This window comes from Dreissena polymorpha, chromosome 4 (assembly GCF_020536995.1).
Source record: "Dreissena polymorpha isolate Duluth1 chromosome 4, UMN_Dpol_1.0, whole genome shotgun sequence".
NCBI lineage: Eukaryota > Metazoa > Mollusca > Bivalvia > Myida > Dreissenidae > Dreissena > Dreissena polymorpha.
In genome coordinates, this window is record NC_068358.1 from 218,619 (window position 1) to 239,754 (window position 21,136).

Sequence of the window (21,136 nt, forward strand, 5' to 3'; positions counted from 1 at the left end):
GTCTCTTTTTACGGAAAATCTTGTTTAAGCGGAAAGTGTCGTCCCTGATTAGGCTGTGCGGACTGCACAGGCTAATCTTGGACGACACTTTATGCACATGCACTATGCCCAATTTTCACAGAACACAACACGAAGTTTCCCCTGAATTTCAACTAACACCTTAACATTAACCAAAATGTTCTCTTAGTCCAAACAGCGGTACAATTCTGCTAAATTGCAGGTTATAATTATGGAACTTGGCTAGTGACCTTACACAATGACCTCAAACACATGTGTAAAGGTTAGATGAAATACTTGCAATTGGTAAAGTGCTGTTGATCGTTTACTTTAACCAAAGCAACACACAAACACCAATACATGGGAGAGCAGTATAGCTAAGAATACTCTGTAAATAGTCAAGCTAAACATTTATTGTGATAAATAACAACAAAAATGTAACATACACTACATAACATTACACGTTAATACCGGGGTAAAATTAATTTCCAAACAAGAGGTAAATTATATGTATATGAAATTTTCATGTTTTAAAATAGTATTTTCTTTTTCCTCTTTGCATCCCATTTTTATCCTTGTTTTAACATACAAACTTTGTATTTGAATAATGCCTTTTTCAACTTTTTTACAACATAATTTGTACAAACCATTTTACATACACATTTTATGACTTAAATAAACATAATAATAATCATAAAAATAATAATAAATCTCAACAAAGGTTCAATCTAACAATAATGTGAGAATAATTCAAGAATCTTTCAAATTAAGAACACTATCATTCTATAATAATCCATTAATCCCCTCCATACATACAAAAAGGGGCTCGCTAGTAAGATGAAGGTAAGACCAATATGTCGGTGATCTTAAAATATATTGACCCAAATAGATATGTGAAGTTTCAATAGAATATCTGTAGTACTTACACAAATATGTACTTGTTGCATGCAAACCTTAACCAAAAAATAACACTGACAATTATAGCTTGTGAATACTATATCTCAAAATATTCGGTGAATAATCAAGCAAATACATCACTCAGAATTTTGAAAGTACAACAGATTCTTAAACCAACTTCTTTTATTTACACTGAAAATCTTTAACAAAACTTCAATTTAAATACCTGTAACACTAACAGTATCAATTGTGAGATAACAAAATACACAAAAACATAAATTTTAAAATTACTGCATTGATTACTTCAGTATTATAAGAAAATGGCCTCAAGTTTGAATGATCTCCACATCACATGCTGTCAGATTCCTCTTGTTCCATGGGCTCACGTCTCGGCGGATAAAACGCTGTGGACGGTCGCCATAGCTGCAGCTTGGAGACGAGAGGAAGGCCAAGGTCGACGCGCTGAGTGAGAAAGTAGCGCTGGCGATCCCGCGGGTAGATGAAGGTGATGGTGATGTCAACCACAAGGTTGTCCTAAAGCAAACATTTTCCTATTTAAAGGTAGTTTCAAAATTTAAAACTCAAGAAAACATGTTATTAATTTTTTTATTCATAAACAGATTTTGTTCATGTTTTATCATTCAACAAGTAAATTTTTTTCGCTAATAATGTTTATTTAAAAACAAGATATGTGTTTGTCAGAAACACTATGTTCCCTTTTGCGCCGTTTTAAAGCTATATATTTGACCTTTATCCTTAAAGGATGACCTTGATCTTTCACCACTCAAAATGTGCAGCTCCATGAGATACACATGCATGCCAAATATCAAGTTGCTATCTTCAATATTGAAAAAGTTATTGCAAATGTTAAAGTTGGGGCAAACAAACAAACAAACAAACCAACAGACAGGGCAAAAACAATATGTCCCCCACTATAGTGGTGGGGGACATAAAAATCCTTCACAAATGATTCTATTTCACACATAGAAAACAACATGGCAAACAAGACAAACCAAATATATTGTAATCAATTAAAATATGCATGCTGGCTTACCTCTCTTTAATATTTATTTTTTTAAGTCAAATATTGTGTGGTCTGACGATAAGGACAAGATATTTAGTGGTAAGTTTTGTTTTGTGTTTTTTTCTTCAGATGTAAAGTCTAAGTTACATGTAAATCATACTTAAGACATAAAAGTGCCCTTTGCCTAATTTTTTTCCAATGTAAATGGTCCATTTACATGTCACACTTAATGGGTTACCTTAAGTTATGAAATATCTTGCAGATGAAGATTGATCCCATTTAAATGCCACAAATCCCAGACATTCATACCAATGGAGAATCGTTATTTCACAAACTGTGGCAAGGTAAACTTTTGTTCCTTCCTTGTTTTGACATTCGGACATTCGTTCCTATGATATTTTGAACAAGAGATGTGTTTGTCAGAAAAACAATGCCCCCTACTGCGCCGCTTTGAAGCCATATATTTGACCTTTGACCTTGAAGGATGCCTTTGACCTTTCACCACTCAAAATGTGCAGCTCCTTGAGATACACATGCATGCACAATATCAAGTTGCTATCTTCAATATTGCAAAAGTTATGGGCAATGTTTAAGTTTTCGGACGGATGGACAGACTGACTGACAGATGGACGGACCGACGGACAGTTCAACTGCTATATGCCACCCTACTGGGGGGCATAAAAACTGGATAATTGTTCATTATTTTGAAAGTCCAGGATATCAATTATGAAGGAAAAATGTCCAGGTTGTCAAAATAATTAGGAACTGTTGTCCGGGTGGTAGAAATTACGTAGGAACTGTTTTCCGGGTTGTCAAAATAACGTAGAAATTAATGTTCAGGTTGTCAATGTATCAGGAAAAAATGTCCAGGTTGTCAAAATAAGGTAGGAACGAATGTCTGCCTTGTCAACATAAACCTAGGAATGATTGTCAGTGGGAATGATTGCCCAGACACCACATGTCACACATACTGGCTTACCTTCAATTATTGAATGTCTTGCAATGTTATCTTGATTCCATTTACTTGTCACACATAATGGCTTACCTCTAATTTCTGAATATCTTGCAGAGATATCTTCATTCCATTTTTATTCTGCCTCTGGAATCTCGTGGTATCACCATATTGAGAAATACGCTGAAATAAGCAAAACAAACATGACAACCACTTGGATGACAATTTGTCTGGTACATAATTCGCCCGATTAGTGCACAAAGGTACCATGTGCCTTCTTATTTCAATGTCACAGGGTACCTTTTTGCACTAAGGGGGCTATATAAACAACTCTTTATGCCAGCTCAAAAATCTAAAATTAAGGGTACAGTTTTTAAATTTACAATGTCTCACTCTGGTGAAGTAAGTTTTTTTCACCAGATATCAGTCATGTAACTTAACAGGACAACCTACCGGTGAGATGTTGCTGATAGTGCCCTCACAGTCCAGCACGGAGCCTGTATCTATGACGATGACAAACACGTTGAGAAGGTTAGAGAATTCAGACTGGAAATCCAGCTCCACGGTTACGCCGACTTCAGGGAAGCTGACCACTTGCTTTGGTGGTTTCACTGAAATTTAGAAAAAGTTCTGTATTTCATGTTCATGGTCTTTAACAAATACTGAAAAAACAACTCATATCAAAAGATTCTCATTACAAAACCGGCTCAGTGTTTTTGTAAATAGTATCGAAGTAAAAAAAGTTAATTAAAGTTTGAGTGTGATGATGTTGAAATTAAAATTGGAATTTAACACTAAAAGCCTTAATGAACATATATTTGATATCCTCACCTATGCAACATTCAAACTGTTCGTAATCTATAGGGAAGCATGTACTGTATTGTTTTTACAACTTACATTTAACAATCCAACGAAACCAAATAAAAAGAACTATATTAAAATAGTTTTACCATGGTAACTGTTCCATATTTGAGTTTGCAAATCATATGACTGTGTGTTTCCTTTCTTTGCAATTCTGTCCGTCAAAGATCGATTTGGCTCTGACAGATTTGATCTCAATTCAGGTAGCTGCCTCGTTGAATGTTTTGGGACTTTGAAAAACTCTGAAAAACATAGTTTGTATAATATTTTGACATTTCACACGTTTAAACAATATTTATAACAAAAGCTGTGTTTGTGAAACACAATGCCCCCTACTGCACTTTAAAGACGCACGGCAGCTATGTTAGAAAAAAATGACCTTTGACCTTGACCTTTCACCACTCAAAATGTGCAGCTCAATGAGATACACATGCATACCAAATATCAAGTTGCTATCTTCAATATTGCAAAAGACCAAGGTTAAAGTTTTGAGACACACACATACAATGACAGACAGACAGGCCAAAAACAATATACCCACGATCATTCGATCCGGGGGCATAAAAATCACTTGTTTATGGACAAGTTGCTTGCCCAATTCTACTTATCCATAAGCAAATAATTCTTGTCCAAGCTGTGTCTGGTAGTTGTTGTAAGTCTCTTCTGATTTTGCAAACAATGTGACATTGAAATAATTTCTTGCAGATCATTGTGTAATCTGATAAGATGAGAGGTTGAAGAACAATTTGCAGAACATAATACAGTCAGATCGTTAGTCCAATCGTTAGTGCGTGTTGGATGATTCACAAAGACAAAAGATATATTCAATAAGCAGTGGATTCCTAATAGCCAAGTCAATACAAATCAATAAAAGTATGTACGCTTCATCATTTTTTGGTGTCAATATATAACAAGAGGGCCAAGATGGCCCTAGTTTGCTCACCTGAGAGGAGTCGGTTCATTCAATCTTTACCAAATGAAAAACTTGACCTAGATATTGTCCAGACAAACATCCTGGTCAAGTTTCATCATTATTTCATCTGCGAGTCATGATCAATGTACCTATGAAGTTTCATGATCCTAGGCGTAAGCATTCTCAAGTTATCATCCGGAAACCATTTTTCTAAGTTGAGTCACCGTGACCTTGACAGCCATTGTGTAAATACGTTTTTTCGCATTTAACAATATCTATAAACAATTTTAACAAAACCACGCTTTCCAATAAATTACTTGACATTATTTATTTTTGTTTTTTATTTAATATAAAAATATGGACATTAAAAATGCCTATCCAAATACTAGTATATCTCTTCAAATATCATACAAACAAGAGATGTGTTTGTCAGAACACAATGCCCCCTACTGTGCCACTTTGAATAAAAAAATTAATTTTTTGTATATCCCTTTTAATAAAAAATAATACTTCGCTAGTTAAAATGATCTGCATACAAGCCATATCGTTTTTCTTTAATTAATGTTATGTTTTTCTTGTGTAAACTTACCTAGAATTATGAAATTGAAATTAAATTGGAATAACAGTAATGAGTAATTATTTTTATTTAAAATTGCACATGCCATTTGACTACAATATGTGCAAGCTAACAATAAAATCATACATCCATGACGATCGGACGCTTTAGCAAGTGGGAAAGGTAGCCTGTAAAATGCAAAGTGCGCGATTGCGCTCCTTAATATTCATACGAGCTATATTGTTTTGTAAATTTATTTTATGTTTTCCTTGTGTAAGAACCCACCTAAAATAATTAAATTGAAATAAAAATAGAATTAAATCGTGTTTCAACATTTCCTCTTGCACAAAATATGGAACCATACCTACCCTATCCAATCGTCACGGATGAACTGTTTTATTGTGAGCTTGCATAAAAAGTAGTCAAATGATTGTATGTAAAAATTGTAATCAATATCTTTACTCATAACTGAGATATTCAAGTTTGAAAGTGATGTTTTAGAAAAGTCCCCAAGGGTAATTTAAGTAAAAAATGTACCTTTTAAAGCTAACAGAATGCTACCTTTAGTATATATAACAAACAGGTCAACAGCTATAATGTTAAACATTGCTTAAAATTACACATACAGAAACTGTAGCACATCCACTATACTTCTTTAAGTATGTGATAATAATTATATTCGTTGATTTCAATTGTGTAATTTAAAAATTCATTATATTGAATAAAAACTCCCTTTATATGATTCTTATGTCTACTATAATGCTCCTTTCATACGATTGGCGTTGCATGCTTATCACCATTTATTGAGTTAATTGTATAATGGAAACACTGAGCACGTTATTCATGATATTTTGTTTTTCATAAAAATATACATCAGCATGGTTTCACTGAGTCTGCTGAGTCTAAGTATACATAATATGAAACTTTGTAATTCAAAATTCCCCATGATTTTATTGTTTAACAGAGTTTCAGATTTTGTAAATATTTGACACATGTCATTGTTATTTGGTATTTGGTGACAACTTTAGATTATTGTTTTGAAGTCAATGAATCTTATAAAAAGACACATGGCAGGTGAGATGTTAGGTTGTTAATCACCTGTATATGTATTGGAAGCAATTATTTTGCCAAATAATATTTGTCAAAGAAATTAATAAAACCATTTTTAAGGAGAAAATAAAAGAAAGTGAATGAAGCCATATGAATGTGTTTGTTGTTGTTTTTTCAATAACAATTCATTGCTTGGTAAATGAAATAAAATAAAAATTACCGGTAACTAGATTCAAAACAAAAATTGTGTACCTTCTTTTATTTCTGAGAAGAGCTTTTCTATTCCAACAGGTTTGCAGATCAGTGGTTTTAGATGGTAGAGCAACAGACCGTGGTTCTTGTCTTCAAAGGCAGCCAAGCCTGGACTCCTGTTTAACATTAGGATACTGTATAGGATTGCTGAACAAATGTCTCATACTTTAATGTTGGAGTCAATAACGCTCATTTGAGTCCATATTAATGAAAAGACAACTTATAAAATATAAATTAACAAAGTTAAACAACACAGGTTTCATTTAACTTGTTTTTATTACAAAAAAATGCTGACATTATTTGATTTGTTATATTATTTAATACATATGTTATACTTATAATACAAAAGCTGCATCAAACAGATATTTTCTATTTGTCAAACCTTGCCTTTTTTACTTACGTTGCATAACAGTAGATTGTATTTCCCTTGCTCACTTTCTGATCAAACAGGGACGGGTGTGCATTAGACTTTACTTTTCCTCTATAAAAAAAAGCAAAACTGGTAAGCTAGTTAGAGCAAAAAAAAAGAGGGCCTGAAAGGCCCATAGTCGCTCACCTGAGATAACAAGATATAATTGGGACAAGTCTTCTGACCATTTTTCATAAAGATAAAGAGCGGAAAATAAATGTGGCCTCTAGAGTGTTAACAAGGTTTTACTATAGCCATATAAGGAAAAATGCCCCGCCCCCTGGCAGCCATGTTTTTCAACCAACTGGCATCATTTTCAAACTTGTCCAAAATATTATCGGGATGAATCTCCTGACCAAGTTTCATGAAGATAGGACAGTAAATGTGGCCTCTAGAGTGGTAACACGATTTTACTATAGCCATATAAGGAAAAATACCCCGCCCCTTTGAAGCCATGTTTTTCAAGCAAACATAATTATTTTCAAATTCATCCAAGATATCATTGAGACCATTCTTCTGACCATATTTCATGAAGATTGGACCATAAATGTGGCCTCTAGAGTGTTAACAAGATTTTACTATAGCCATATTAAAGCCAATTAAGGAAAAATGCCCCGCCCCTTGGCAGCCATGTTTTTCAAGCAAAGGTTACCATTTTTGAACTCATCCAAGATATCATTTAGACAAATCTTCTGACCAAGTTTCATGAAGATCGGAAAATAAATGTGGCCTCTAGAGTGTTAACAAGGTTTTACTATAGCCATAAAAGGAAAAATGCACCATCCCCTGGCTGCCATGTTTTTCAACCAACCGGCATCATTTTCAAACTTGTCCAAGATATTTTTGGGATGAATCTTCTGACCAAGTTTCATGAAGATTGGACAATAAATGTGGCCTCTAGAGTGTTAATAAGATTTTACTATAGCCATATTAAAGCCAATTTAGGAAAAATGCCACGCCCCTTGGCAGCCATGTTTTATCAAGCAAAGGTTACCATTTTTGAACTCATCTAAGATATTATTGGGACAAATCTCCCTACCAAGTTTCATGAAGATCGGAAAATAAATGTGGCCTTTAGAGTGTTAACAAGGTTTTACTATAGCCATATAAGGAAAAATGCCCCGCCCCCTGGCGGCCATGTTGTTCAACCAACCGGCATCATTTTCGAACTCGTCCAAGATATTTTTGGGATAAATCTTCTGACCAAGTTTCATGAAGATTGGACAATAAATGTGGCCATTAGAGTGTTAACAAGATTTTACTATAGCCATATATAGCCATATAAGGAAAAATGCCATGCCCCTTGGCAGCCTTGTTTTTCAAGCAAACGTAACCATTTTCGAACTCATCCAAGATATCATTGAAACCAATCTTCTGACCAAATTCCATGAAGATTGGACAATAAATGTGGCCTCTAGAGAGTTAACAAGGCAAATGTTGAGGCCGCAAAACGCAGGACGGACAAAAGGCGATCACAAAAGCTCACCATGAGCACGTTGTGCTCAGGTGAGCTAAAAAACCACAAATTACAGTAATAATTTGTTATTAATGAAAAAATGTTTTCTATCAAAATAAACGCAAATTAGGTCGAATCAATAGTTAAAACATGAATTTAAAATTGACACAAGAGACCTGGGGTGAGTCCTGTTAAAAATGTCAACTGATAAATAAAAAGCATTTTCAGTCATTATAGTGCTCAATCACATAATGATTACTTACGCTCGTCTGCAGATGTCGATTATCATGCAAATGAGAGCAGGCTGTTTCCGCTGAAAATTATCTAAGACTGAAAACGCGTTGACACATTCCTCTGCAGAATACATTGATGGGGCATCTGTCGGCACAAGGAATGATATGCCATTTTCTTCGAAACCGTGTCCACAGAAATAAAACAAAACATAAACATTCGGTCCAATGAGTCTACTGAATTCCATCACGGCATTTTCGATTTCCGGTTTGGTCAGGTTTAACAAGGTCACGACCCTGAAATCCATGCTGGCAAGTTGCTCTGCCAGATCGTGAACGTCAGACTTCGGGGCCGCCAGTTTTATTTCTGATTTGTAATCAGAATTTCCAATCAGGAGAGCAACTTTGTCAGAAGCTGTAATTGAAAAAACATAAATTTCTTAAAAAAATAAGATAGAAATTTACTTAATTCTTTACAAATTAAAAACTAGATGTGGTCTTATGATGCATGTCATGAAACAGACAAAGTGTGTGTCACAAACACAATCGTTTTTCATCAAGAATTGTTTGCTTTCAAAATTCCATCGTAAATGAAAGGTTCTCTTTTAGTGTGAAAATTTGAACTCACATTCTTGAAACCCTCAACATTTTGTGACAAATTCCTGTTACAGTGAAAATCTATGCTGGCAACATTATAGGGATCAATACCAAATGCCATTGACCTCATTTATAACGTGTTGCAAGGGTAGCTCACAAGTTAATGAGAGTGAGTATATATGATAAAAATCATAATGGTACGACAGTTTCCACTTTCCCATGGTATATGAAAGCTCTACCACAAGCATTTACCCTAAAACTTGTAGCACTGTTTAATCCCCTTTGACAAAATTGTCAAATCCTTACTTATGCCAGACTTAAAACCCCAAATCTAACAAATGCAACACTTAAATTTCAAAACTGGCTTAGAGCAGCTGACTTAAACAAGAGCACTGCATAACTGGTGCCACGCTCGGCTGCGAAAGCTTGTCAGAATTTTTATTTTTTATTTTTTTTTAAGAGGTCACAGTGACCTTGACCTTTGACCTAGTGACCCAAATGGTGTGGCGTGTAGAACTCATCAAGATGCATCTACATATGAAGTTTCAAAGTTGTAGGTGGAAACACTTTGATTTTAGAGCGAATGTTAAGGTTTATGTTAAAGTTTCATATGAGAGGTCACAGTGACCTTGACCTTTGACCTAGTGACCAAAAAATGGGTGTGGCATGTAGAACTCATCAGGGTGCATGTACATATGAAGTTTCAAAGTTGTAGGTGGAAGCACTTTGATTGTAGAGCCAATGTTAAGGTTTTAGCACGACGCCTACGGCGGATGTCGGACGACGAGCTGGCTATGACAATAGGTTGGGTTTTCTCTGAAAACAGCCTCGCTAAAAATCAATCCCAGTAAATTATGCAAGATAGGAACGCTGTTATTAAACTAGTTTTCTTTGTTTGGCTGCATTAATTATTAAGCATTGTTGGTGTTTTATTTATTAAGTACATTATGTAGTGTAAAAATATCATAGATAACTACATCTAGCGAGACCGTACCCCCTCCCCTGGACTGTCTTGCAACCGTGGCTTAGGTAAATACTATAGATAGGACATCAACTGTTGTCCATAATGTTATCCGTCACCATATCCCCAGACCTATGATTGTACATAATGTTAACCATCAACATATTCCCAGACTTAAGGTTGTACATAATGTTTACCATCAACATACTCCCAGACTTACGGTTGTACATAATGTTAACCATCAACATACTCCCAGACTTATGGTTGTACATAATGTTAACCATCAACATACTCCCAGACTTATGGTTGTACATAATGTTAACCATCAACATATTCCCAGACTTAAGGTTGTACATAATGTTAACTACCAACATATTCCTAGACTTACGGTTGTACATAATGTTAACCATCAACATATTCCTAGACTTACGGTTGTACATAATGTTAACCATCAACATATTCCTAGACTTACGGTTGTACATAATGTTTACCATCAACATATTCCCAGACTTATGGTTGTACATAATGTTAACCATCAACATACTCCCAGACTTATGGTTGTACATAATGTTTACCATCAACATATTCCCAGACTTATGGTTGTACATAATGTTTACCATCAACATACTCCCAGACTTACGGTTGTACATAATGTTTACCATCAACATATTCCCAGACTTATGGTTGTACATAATGTTAACCATCAACATATTCCCTTACAGTTGTACATTATGTTAATTGTCCTTTTATTCCCAGACTTACGTTTGTACTTAATGTTAACCATTAATATGTTCCCAGACTTACGGTTGTACATAATGTTAACCATCAACATATTCCCAGACTTACGTTTGTACTTAATGTTAACCATTAATATGTTCCCAGACTTACGGTTGTACATAATGTTAACCATCAACTTATTCCCAGACTTACGTTTGTACTTAATGTTAACCATTAATATATTCCCAGACTTAAGGTTGTACATAATGTTAACCATCAACATATTCCCAGACTTACGGTTGTACATAAGGTTAACGGTCAACATATTCCCAGACTTACCGTTGTACATAATGTTAACCATCAACATATTCCCAGACTTACGGTTGTACATAATGTTAACCATCAACATATTCCCAGAATTACGGTTGTACATAATGTTAACCATCAACATACTCCCAGACTTACGGTTGTACATAATGTTGTCGGTCACAGCAGGGATCTTCAGCCTGAGGAATGCTGATTTGCTGAGTTTGCGCTTTCTCTCGATGCCTGCTACAGGTGTTGCCAAGGAAACCTCACACTGGTACAGGCCTTGCTTCACCTGCTCCTGAATATTCACGATCTTCAAATCTGATCCAGTCTCGCCTGCAGTACAGAAATAAATTGTTCAAAGTTTGAATGACAATGCAGCAGAAAACTGCTAACTATAAGAAGGATAAGAATGTGTTTTATGTACTGTAACAGGTACTGAAATAACCGAGTACCTTAATCCAGACACTTTGTAAATAGATGTAAATTACGATACCATACAATATATATATTTAATTACACCTTTTGATTACAATTATTTTTTGCACCATTTACTATTTCTTTGTATGTTAATTCAAGTCCCAGTTATTCTTGACCCATCCAAGGAACAATTCTTATTTCAACCATTGTATGTGAATTTTCATATTTACAAGGTCGATAAAAAAGTTTCAAACTTAAATAGAACCCATGGCATTCTATTGGAATTATGCATATTTTGCACAGACATGTGCATCAATCAATATCATAGAATATTGTCATTTTGTAAATGAGTTAATGGGCCATGTGTGAGGTTTGGGCAACAACTAAACTACTTCAAACCCAAATGCTTGGAAACGACATCTCCAAGCGGATAACCAATTACATGTAAATTCATTTGTGTGCGTTAAGATATTTTGTGTGTCATGTCTAGTGAATTTGTTTTTGTCTCACTGTTTAGCAGTTGATACCATAAACTTAATAACAGACAACATGAGCCCTGTCATCAGACTTTAGGTTTTATGTGTCAAGCGTATCTCCACACACGCCTTACAATTTGTGGAGTCTTGCCAGAAGCTACACTGTCGACTATTGAGACCATGAATCATTGTGTGACTGTATAGTGTAGCCCCTGGCCAGACTGTGCATATGTGCAAGATGGTATGGAGTTACCCTGACTGCAAATGGCATAAACCGTATAATTAAGCTTTTCTACTGATAAAACAGTGATGTTTCACTTTGTGTATACTCAATCATGCTTTTATTTTTTGTGTAGGCTGTCTGGATTTAAGTGCTGTCTAGGTTCTACGCCAGGTATACCAGTCTGAGGTTTCAGGCTGGTGTCTTTGGTATTTTAAATAGCACGTCTTCAAAACACACAACAAAAGTTGTAACGAATACATTCCAAATAGATTACCAGTGATCGGAGCACCATCTTTGAACCACTGGTAGCTTAGTGGTAGATGACACTGAGCTTCCACACTAAAGAGGGCGCTGCCACCGAATGACAAGTCCACAGACTGTGGGTGCGATATGATTGTGATGTCTGAAATCAGAATGGAACACAGTTAGGTTTATTATTTGACAGGTTGAAGTGTAACCGAGATAATTATTTCATTATTCCACGTAAGTTGATAGAAAATAAAATGATAATCAAATTTAAACATCTAGATTATAAAAAAAATCATATTCTCTCTTTTAGAAAATCTTATATTGCCTTTCATATTTGAATGGTTTATTAAATTATAATCTCTGATTTCCTATGATTTCCTAATCAAAGTAAATCTTGCTAACGTTTTCTTTGTCTTTAAATCCTCTGGATTGTATTAACTTTCAAATTCACAATATTGAACATAAACAATAAATTTTATTATATAATCTGTAAATAAAAACAATTTCATAGGTCGACACAGGGGTCTAAGAATTACAATATATTTCATATTCTAGAAAGTAAGGCTTTTCTGAGAATATGTTTGGTAATTAAAAAGCTAGTGTTTATGACCGCTTCTGGGTGCTATAAATTTGAGCAAAATCAGTAAGAACATATCTATGGACTTAACCTAAATGATGTCATTTACAAATAACAATGTTTGGCATTTATTTACTCATTTTAGAGATAGTCACTTAACTACTTGAACAAAAGATTAACATGAAAAACACATTTTTTGGTATTCTTACTAAATTAAATTGTCACATACCAGCCTCTAATGTCTTGATAGTTTCTGAAAAACAAAGGATATAGCAATTATTAGAAGGAAATCTTGACTTCTTGAATTGTATGTTAACTATTTTAGTTTTATTTATTTTCTTGGCTTTGGGGCTTCATAGGTGAAACTTAAATGCAATAAGTCTATCTATCGACTTCTAGCTTTGGTGTCTTTAAGCTCTTAATTTGCAGACTGGACCAATTTGAACAACAATCAAAGAAGTTATCAAGCTATTAATGCTAAAGTTTAAGATTGTTAATTCTTATTGAAGGGTAAAGGATTTTGCTGGGACTACAAGATTTGGTCATGCTTATTTAGGGTTAAGAGTTATTGAGGCTCCAGCAAAAGCAGTTGTACTGTATGTTATAAAACAGCATACCTTTGACCTGGGCTGTCCTACACTGCTCCTTCTTGACTCCATTGTTGACAATGCAGTAGTAGCTGCCCATGTCCTCTTTGTCAGCACATATCACCTGGATTCATGGAAATTCTATGTACAAATAGCATATAGAAATAAAGACATTTAAATACTAGTTATGTTAAATTATGCATTATTCAAATGAAAGTCGTAGAGGTCGTTTTACAAAATGAGTATAGCAATAGATTCTTTTGTGGCGACTTTAGACTCAGTCTACGTTCAAATTTTAGGGACAAGTGACTTCTCCCTCAGCTGAAATTAGGGAGAAGTGAGGCAACGTGGTCTCTGTTCAGCTTTTTATTAACTCTTCACGTATATTTTATTCCCCTCATTACACAACGCCCATCATAATTATGATTAATTAGAAACAACTCACATTTGGCAGTTTGAGGGAAAATCATAACAAATATAAACAAACACACTGAAGTGTTAATGTTGTGTTATTATTGTACTTTATACATTTAATTAATATATTATTGGTAAATTTCTGGCTCAAAGTAAATCATCAAAAGAATTAGAAGTCACTTCTCCTTCATGCAATTAGAGGGAAAAGTTAATATGCCATGGGAGAAGTTATCTCTCACGTCTCTTTCACAGCTGAGCCCTGATGTTCATCAACCTTTATGGAACTACATGTACATATACTAACAAAAAGGTTCAAATTAGTAACATACATTGTATGTTGGCCCTTGTCCATCTTCAAGCTTGACCCCATTCCTGTACCACTGGTAATGTATCGGCGGATCCCCACTAGTTTTCACTGACAACTTGAAAGACTGACCAAGGGTTACTGTGATATCTTGAGGGTGACCGGTGATCAGTTTGTACTGTATTTGTGTGATGGACTCCAACGCTGCAAAGTTTGCATTCAATATAATTACATCATGACAAGGTAATTATCCACCTTCTTTATTTTTTAAATTGTATAACTGATGCGTTTTTTCAACTTGCTATCAACAATTTTTATTTCAGCTTATGGCATTGCCTTAAGGAAAACAGCTAGATAAATTACTAAAAGCTCTAGCTTCCAAGTTAAGCAACATTGTCAGTGTATATATTTGCATAAGGTATATAAAATAGACAAGGGCTGTTTGTAAAACATGCATGCCCCCATATGGGCTGTCAGTTGTACCGTTAGTGGCAGCCATTGTGTGAATACGTTTTTTGTCACTGTGACCTTGACCTTTGACCTTGTGACCTGAAAATCAATAGGGGTCATCTGCCAGTCATGATCAATGTACCTATTAAGTTTCATGATCCTAGGCGTAAGCATTCTTGAAATATCATCCGGAAACCATTTACTGTTTCGAGTCACTGTGACCTTGACCTTTGACCTAGTGACCTGAAAATCATTACGGGTCATTTGCCAGTCATGATCAATGTACCTATGAAGTTTCATTATCCTAGGCGTAAGCATTCTTGAGTTATCATCCAGAAACTATTTTACTATTTCCAGTCACTGAGATTTTGACCTTTGACCTAGTGAACTGAAAATCAATAGGTGCCATCTGCCAGTCATGATCAATGTACCTATGAAGTTTCATGATCCTAGGCATAAGCATTTTTGAGTTATCATCCGGAAACCATTTTACTATCTAGAATCACTGTGACCTTGACCTTTGACCTAGTGACCTGACCTAAAAATCAATAGGGGTCATCTGCCAGTCATGATCAATGTACCTATGAAGTTTCATGATCGTTAGGCCTAAGCGTTCTTGAGTTATCATCCGGAAACCCTCTGGTGGACGGACCGACAGACAGACGGATCGACATGTGCAAAACAATATACCCCCTCTTCTTCGAAGGGGGGCATAAATATCTCCTGAAGTCATTTGAAATCAATTACCAGATCCATAGTCTGCGGACCTGTCTTGCAGACCATTAACCAAGGCTGCAACATGGTCAGGATCAACTGAAGTATGCACATTAAATAATAAGTATACATGCTAACTTGATAAGTGGCCAACACTTAGCATGTGTTCAATTGTGGATAACAAATTAACTGCGCCTCAAAACAACAATTATTATTTCAATTTCATACAAGAAATTATGTCAGTATGTTTTTTTTGTATTTTTTAAAAATATATTTTGCAACAATCATAGCAAATAAAGTCAACATTCAATTTCCAACAAAATTGAACCAACAAAAACTATTTGATCAAAATCACATAGACTATAAGCAACCTGCGCTCAGCTGACTGAACATGTAGATAAAGTCGCCAGAGTCTGGGGGATGGAGTCCATTGGCAACCCTGGGATTGGGTGACACGGACACTACTGTCAGTTTAGTTAGGACCGTCTTGTTTGGGTCCCCACAGTTGTGTATCTGGCAAGAGTAGCCACCAGCATTCTGCTGTCTGTAATGAAGTTTATGTGATTGAAGTTGCATGTCAATTGCTGCTTGATATTTCCCGCAATTCATTCCTAATAACACTTTCTCAGTTTGTTAATTTTCTAATAACAGTTTTGTTTGCAATTAAAAAACTATAGAATGCCATGGGTTCTACTTAACAAAAACCTAAGTATATGCTGAATCCCTTACAAACACTCATACACTCACATTGTGCGGTATCCTTGAAAAAATCTGTCAAACACCTCATAATATTCTTTATCTTTTACAAATAATAAAACACATCATGATATTCTGCATCCTTTACAAAAACTCAAACACCTATGGAATATGCTTTATCATTAACAAACACCTATGTGATATGCTTTATCATTAACAAACACCTATGAAACAAACACCTATGTGATATGCTTTATCATTAACAAACACTCAAACACCTACGTGATATGCTGTATCCTTAATATTGCCTGGTTGTACCCCTGCAGCTTTTTAAAGTCATTTTTGCCGTTTTCACAGAAGAACCACTGGTAGCGAGGATGAGGCCGTCCTGTTGCCTCGATAACGAGCTCTAATGTGTCGCCATCATAAAGATCTTTTGACGTTGGAGGTGATGTTATTAACCTGATAGCCTCTGCAGAAAAACAAAGAAACAGACTGTTGAATTACTATGTATTCATTTGTTTTATTTATGATTTTTGTGTATTTATGGGTCCATAATTGTGCAATATATTTAATAATAAACATAAAGATGTTATAAGATCCCTGTCAAATATATGGTGTGCAGTCATAATTTTGTTCTCTATCTTAAGTTATTCGATCCTAAACAATACAAAAATGAACAGCATAAATTTTTCTCACAATGAAAGTTGTAAGATGAAAATGGTTTAGGAAATTGCAATGCTTCAATAACTTTTTAGCTTCGAACATTTGAGAATACTTCAGAGTGGTAAGACTTATCAAATTAGATGAATTTTTGTTATGTTCTTTATGTCAGTGATTTTTTTTGCTTTTATTTGTTACAGCCTGTGCCATTTGAATTGGGAAAATTAGCGCGATAAACCATGAAATTGGGAAAAATTAAGCATTATAAATATGATTATAAGTAATAGAATTAAAATTGTTTTTAAGTGCATGTTCAGGGGTTTTTTCTAGCCATTTTGGGAAAAGAAGTCTGGTCAAATTGGGATCGTTTTAATTGATAAAATTGGCATTTTTGGGAATTATTTATCGACAAAAAGGACTAAATTAAAGTTATATATTTTGTGGGATGTTTAAAGGAGCCTTTTCACAGATTTTGGCATGTTTTAAGGTTTGTCATTAAATGCTTTATATTGATAAATGTAAACATTGGATTTAAAAAGCTCCAGTAAAACATCAAGAATAAAATTTAAAAAAGGAAAAAAAAGTAGCACGCAACAGGGCTCGAACCAGTGACCCCCGGAGTCCTGAAGTAAAAACCAATTAGACCGCTCCGCCATTCTGCCAAGCATGTATGAGAGACGCATTTTATAGTTTATATAAGCAATCTTTGTAGTTTCACAAAATTAAACGACAACAACAGAAATCTCCAAATTATTCAATTGTTTCGCGTTGCAACGCTTTAAAATTTTCAGGTTTTTAAATCGTCAAAAGATGCATATAATGGCTATATTAGACCATGGTAAATGATCAGTATTAATGTTTCCTCACAAATATCATAACTAAAACGAAAACTTGCGAATCTAAAACAACTTTTTTCAATTTTGTCAATTTACCAAAACGTGAAAAGACCCCTTTTAATAAAAAGTTGAGAACTAGTGTTAAGAAATCATAAGTCATATAAGACTTCTTTAAAAAACAAAAACAATTTTTTTAATTTTTTGGGGGGAAATTTGGGCTTTTTGGGGGAAATTTTGGTCAGCTTTTTGGGAAAAACGTGAAAATTTTAAGCAAAAAGATCACTGTATGTATTTACCATATGGTGACAATCCCAATTGAAAGGTATCAATATTGATCTTTTCCAGATTTTCTCTCAGTTCACCAACCCGCATTCCTCTGGATCCCAGCTCTGTTAGCAGCTTCCCACCAGGACTTTCATGGCTAATGGCAGGAGACCATTGCTCAACTGACACATTGCTGAAATTGTTTTTTTTGTTAATGTTGTTTGTTCTGTACAATTTCAATTTTATTTTGTTTTAAAGTTGAAAAATTGGTTTCTGCTAAGATCATGTAATTTTATTCTGAACTTAGTCTTAGATAAAAAGCCATTAGTAGATTGACCAGTTCAATATCTAATTTGATACTACTTTTTGGGAAATATTTGAAAATGTATTTAAGATCATATTGTAAGCAGAAAACTCTCACGTTTTCAAGTAACAAACTATGAATAACATGTATTGTGCACAAATGCAAATATGTAAATGTTTTGGCCATTATGTACGATTTCTGACCATCGCTCTGCACATGAAGGCATTTTCATTTAAAAATAATATACTAAACCTTACGTATATTAACTTTTCAGGTACAGTCCAGGTCCCTTTTTTATTTACATACAAGAACAAGAGCTGTCACCATAGGATGACTTATGCCCCCTATAAACGCTTGATAGAAGTTATGAGCTTTTTCCAAAACCTAAACGCAGATTTCGAAACCTAAATGCGGACCCTAAATTCAAGGTCAAGGTCTCAGGGGTCAAAATTTGTGTGCGTATGGAAAGGCCTTGTCCATATACACATACATACCAAATATGAGGGTCATATATCTCAAGGGACATAGAAGTTATGAGCATTTTTTGAGACCTAAACGCAGATTTCGAAACCTAAACACTGACCCTAAGTTCAAGGTCAAGGTCACAGGGGTAAAAAATTGTGTGCGTATGCAAAGGCTTTGTTTATATACAAATGCATACCAAGGATGAAGGTTATATCTCAAGGGACATAAAAGTCATGAGCATTTTTCGAAACCTAAATGCAGATTTCGAAACCTAAACGCCGACCCTAAGTTCAAGGTCAAGGTCACAGGGGTAAAAAAATTTGTGCGTATGGAAAGGCCTTGTCCATATACACATGCATACCAAATATGAAGGTTATATCTCAAGGGACATAGAAGTTATGAGCATTTTTCGAAACCTAAACGCAGATTTCGAAACCTAAACGCGGACCCTAAGTTCAAAATCAAGGTCACAGGGGTCAAAATTTGTGTGTATGGAACGGCCTTGTCCATATACACATGCATACTAAATATGAAGGTTATATCTCAAGGCGCATAGAAGTTATGAGCATTTTTCGAAACCTAAACGCAGATTTGGAAAATAAACGAGGACCCTACGTTCAAGGTCAAGGTCACAGGGGTAAAAATTTGTGTGCGTATGGAAAGGCCTTGTCTGTATACACATGCATACCATATATGAAGGTTATATCTCAAGGGACATAGAAGTTATGAGCAATTTTCAAAACCTAAACGCAAAGTGTGATGGAAAGACGGACAGACAGACGCACGGACAGACGGACAGTCCGATCACTATATGCCCCCTTTTCTTCGAAAGGGAGCATAAAAAGTGTTTTTAATCACTGGTAGACATGTCTTATAACTGTTTCTGATGACATTATTTAATCTGGCAAGTGAAAATAGTATCTTTTAAAAATGAAAAGTTGATTGTAGCAGGTATACATGTAGATAAACAGAATGCTAGGTTGGTGTGATATACAGATCTGTTATTATTATTTGCGGTTTAGAAGCCTTAACCACAAGCATTCGTAAACTAGGATGTCTGGTTTATATTCATATTTGTAATACCTGATTTTGTATTTGGGGTTACTTTCCACACATCTTATGAGAGCCCGCCAGTCCTTGTCAGCAGGGTTACGATCTAATAATTCTCTGATCTTGATGAAAACATTACCAGGCAACTCATTGATGCTGCCATCAAAGTCTATCTGAGGGTTTAAGCCTAATGCAGGCATTGCAAACTGCTGTAAAACAGGACTCAATATCATAAATCATGTAAAAAAATTCACAATGTTTTTTTCAATATTAATCTTTGCCTTGCCTATAGAGAATAATTGTAATATCTAACTGCATACTTGTCTAACTGTTATCTTTAAAATTTAAGTTATGTCCATAAATAATTTGTGTATTATAAACAAGAAATTATGCAATATGCGTGTTTCAAACATCCATCTTAAATACTTGCTGTTCTGCCTGTTCATAACTTATATTGTGTTCAAAGTAATTTTTCAGTTATTCATCTTCATGTCTTGACTAAATACTAGTAATGTCATTTAAATGACATGAACTAATTTTATCCCACAAAATAAACAATTGAATTTGTATAAAGTAAATGTTATTGCATATATATTATATGAAAGTATAAAGCAGCAATACAGTGATGTATTCATGCTTGTAATTATGACCATTATCTAGAATCAAGTGAATGATGACACACTATTGTAGTAAGTAATAGAACATATTTTAAGGTATTCTGCGTTCACATAATAAGTATATTATAACAAAAAAAGAACTTCATTACATATAAATATACATTTCCTTCAATGACTACCTTCATACTCAAATAAAAATAACAACTGATCATTGATCCGGATATCAACTATCCGAAATACATTGACGTTTTCAGTAATCATTTCATGATGTGATCATAAAATAAAATAAAAATATATAAATTTCTTTAAACATATGTACAAAAACATGTTTTGAACGTAATTAAAGTATTTCAATAATTTACTAAGTTTCTTGTTAGCCGAAAAGTTCCATTTTCATCTGTCACAATCACAACAAGGAAGTACCTTACGTTGATTGCGTCATCGTTGATATTATCCAATTAAATCGGGACGTTTGGTTGGGAATTCCAATGTCAATCTTCGCTTAACTCCGGTAAAAATACGAAATAGGCATGTCAAGGTGGCAAAACACTAACATACAGTGTGTCTGATGACAAAATAAGCCCAAATGAAAGTGCGTTTCCAATCACAGGTGGTTAGCGTGTGGCTATGATATAAATTAGTGAAA

General features: G+C 34.6%; 1 protein-coding gene across 2 annotated transcripts; it reads right to left on the reverse strand.

Moving 5' to 3' along the window:
• Positions 1-438: 438 nt before the first annotated feature.
• LOC127879159 (mucosa-associated lymphoid tissue lymphoma translocation protein 1-like) lies at positions 439-20,956 on the reverse strand. Of its 2 annotated transcripts, none has more exons than XM_052425833.1 (18): positions 20,853-20,956; positions 19,907-20,082; positions 18,087-18,247; positions 16,574-16,763; positions 15,967-16,139; positions 15,629-15,694; positions 14,457-14,635; positions 13,744-13,837; positions 13,356-13,379; positions 12,575-12,703; positions 11,338-11,517; positions 8,631-9,012; positions 6,903-6,983; positions 6,503-6,618; positions 3,821-3,973; positions 3,324-3,481; positions 2,964-3,053; positions 439-1,428 (listed from the first exon to the last, which is right to left on the reverse strand). In XM_052425833.1, the coding sequence occupies exons 2-18, from the start codon at positions 20,071-20,073 to the stop codon at positions 1,243-1,245; spliced, it is 2,529 nt and encodes an 842-aa protein (XP_052281793.1). In that variant the 5' UTR covers positions 20,074-20,082; positions 20,853-20,956; the 3' UTR covers positions 439-1,242. The 2 variants fall into 2 exon arrangements, with proteins under 2 accessions (XP_052281793.1, XP_052281794.1); XM_052425834.1 differs by having other exon boundaries at positions 20,919-20,937.
• Positions 20,957-21,136: the final 180 nt, after the last annotated feature.

What these genes read in the sequence shown, in the direction of transcription:
- LOC127879159 (XM_052425833.1), bottom strand. Translation starts at nt 20,073, where the DNA reads ATGCCTGCATTAGGCTTAAACCCTCAGATAGACTTTGATGGCAGCATC. An exon ending in TATCAAGACATTAGAGGCTG is followed by an intron (nt 12,704 to 13,355) that starts GTATGTGACAAT and finishes TTCTGATTTCAG; the next exon opens with ACATCACAATCATATCGCAC. An exon ending in CGACAACATTATGTACAACC is followed by an intron (nt 9,013 to 11,337) that starts GTAAGTCTGGGA and finishes TTTCAATTACAG; the next exon opens with CTTCTGACAAAGTTGCTCTC.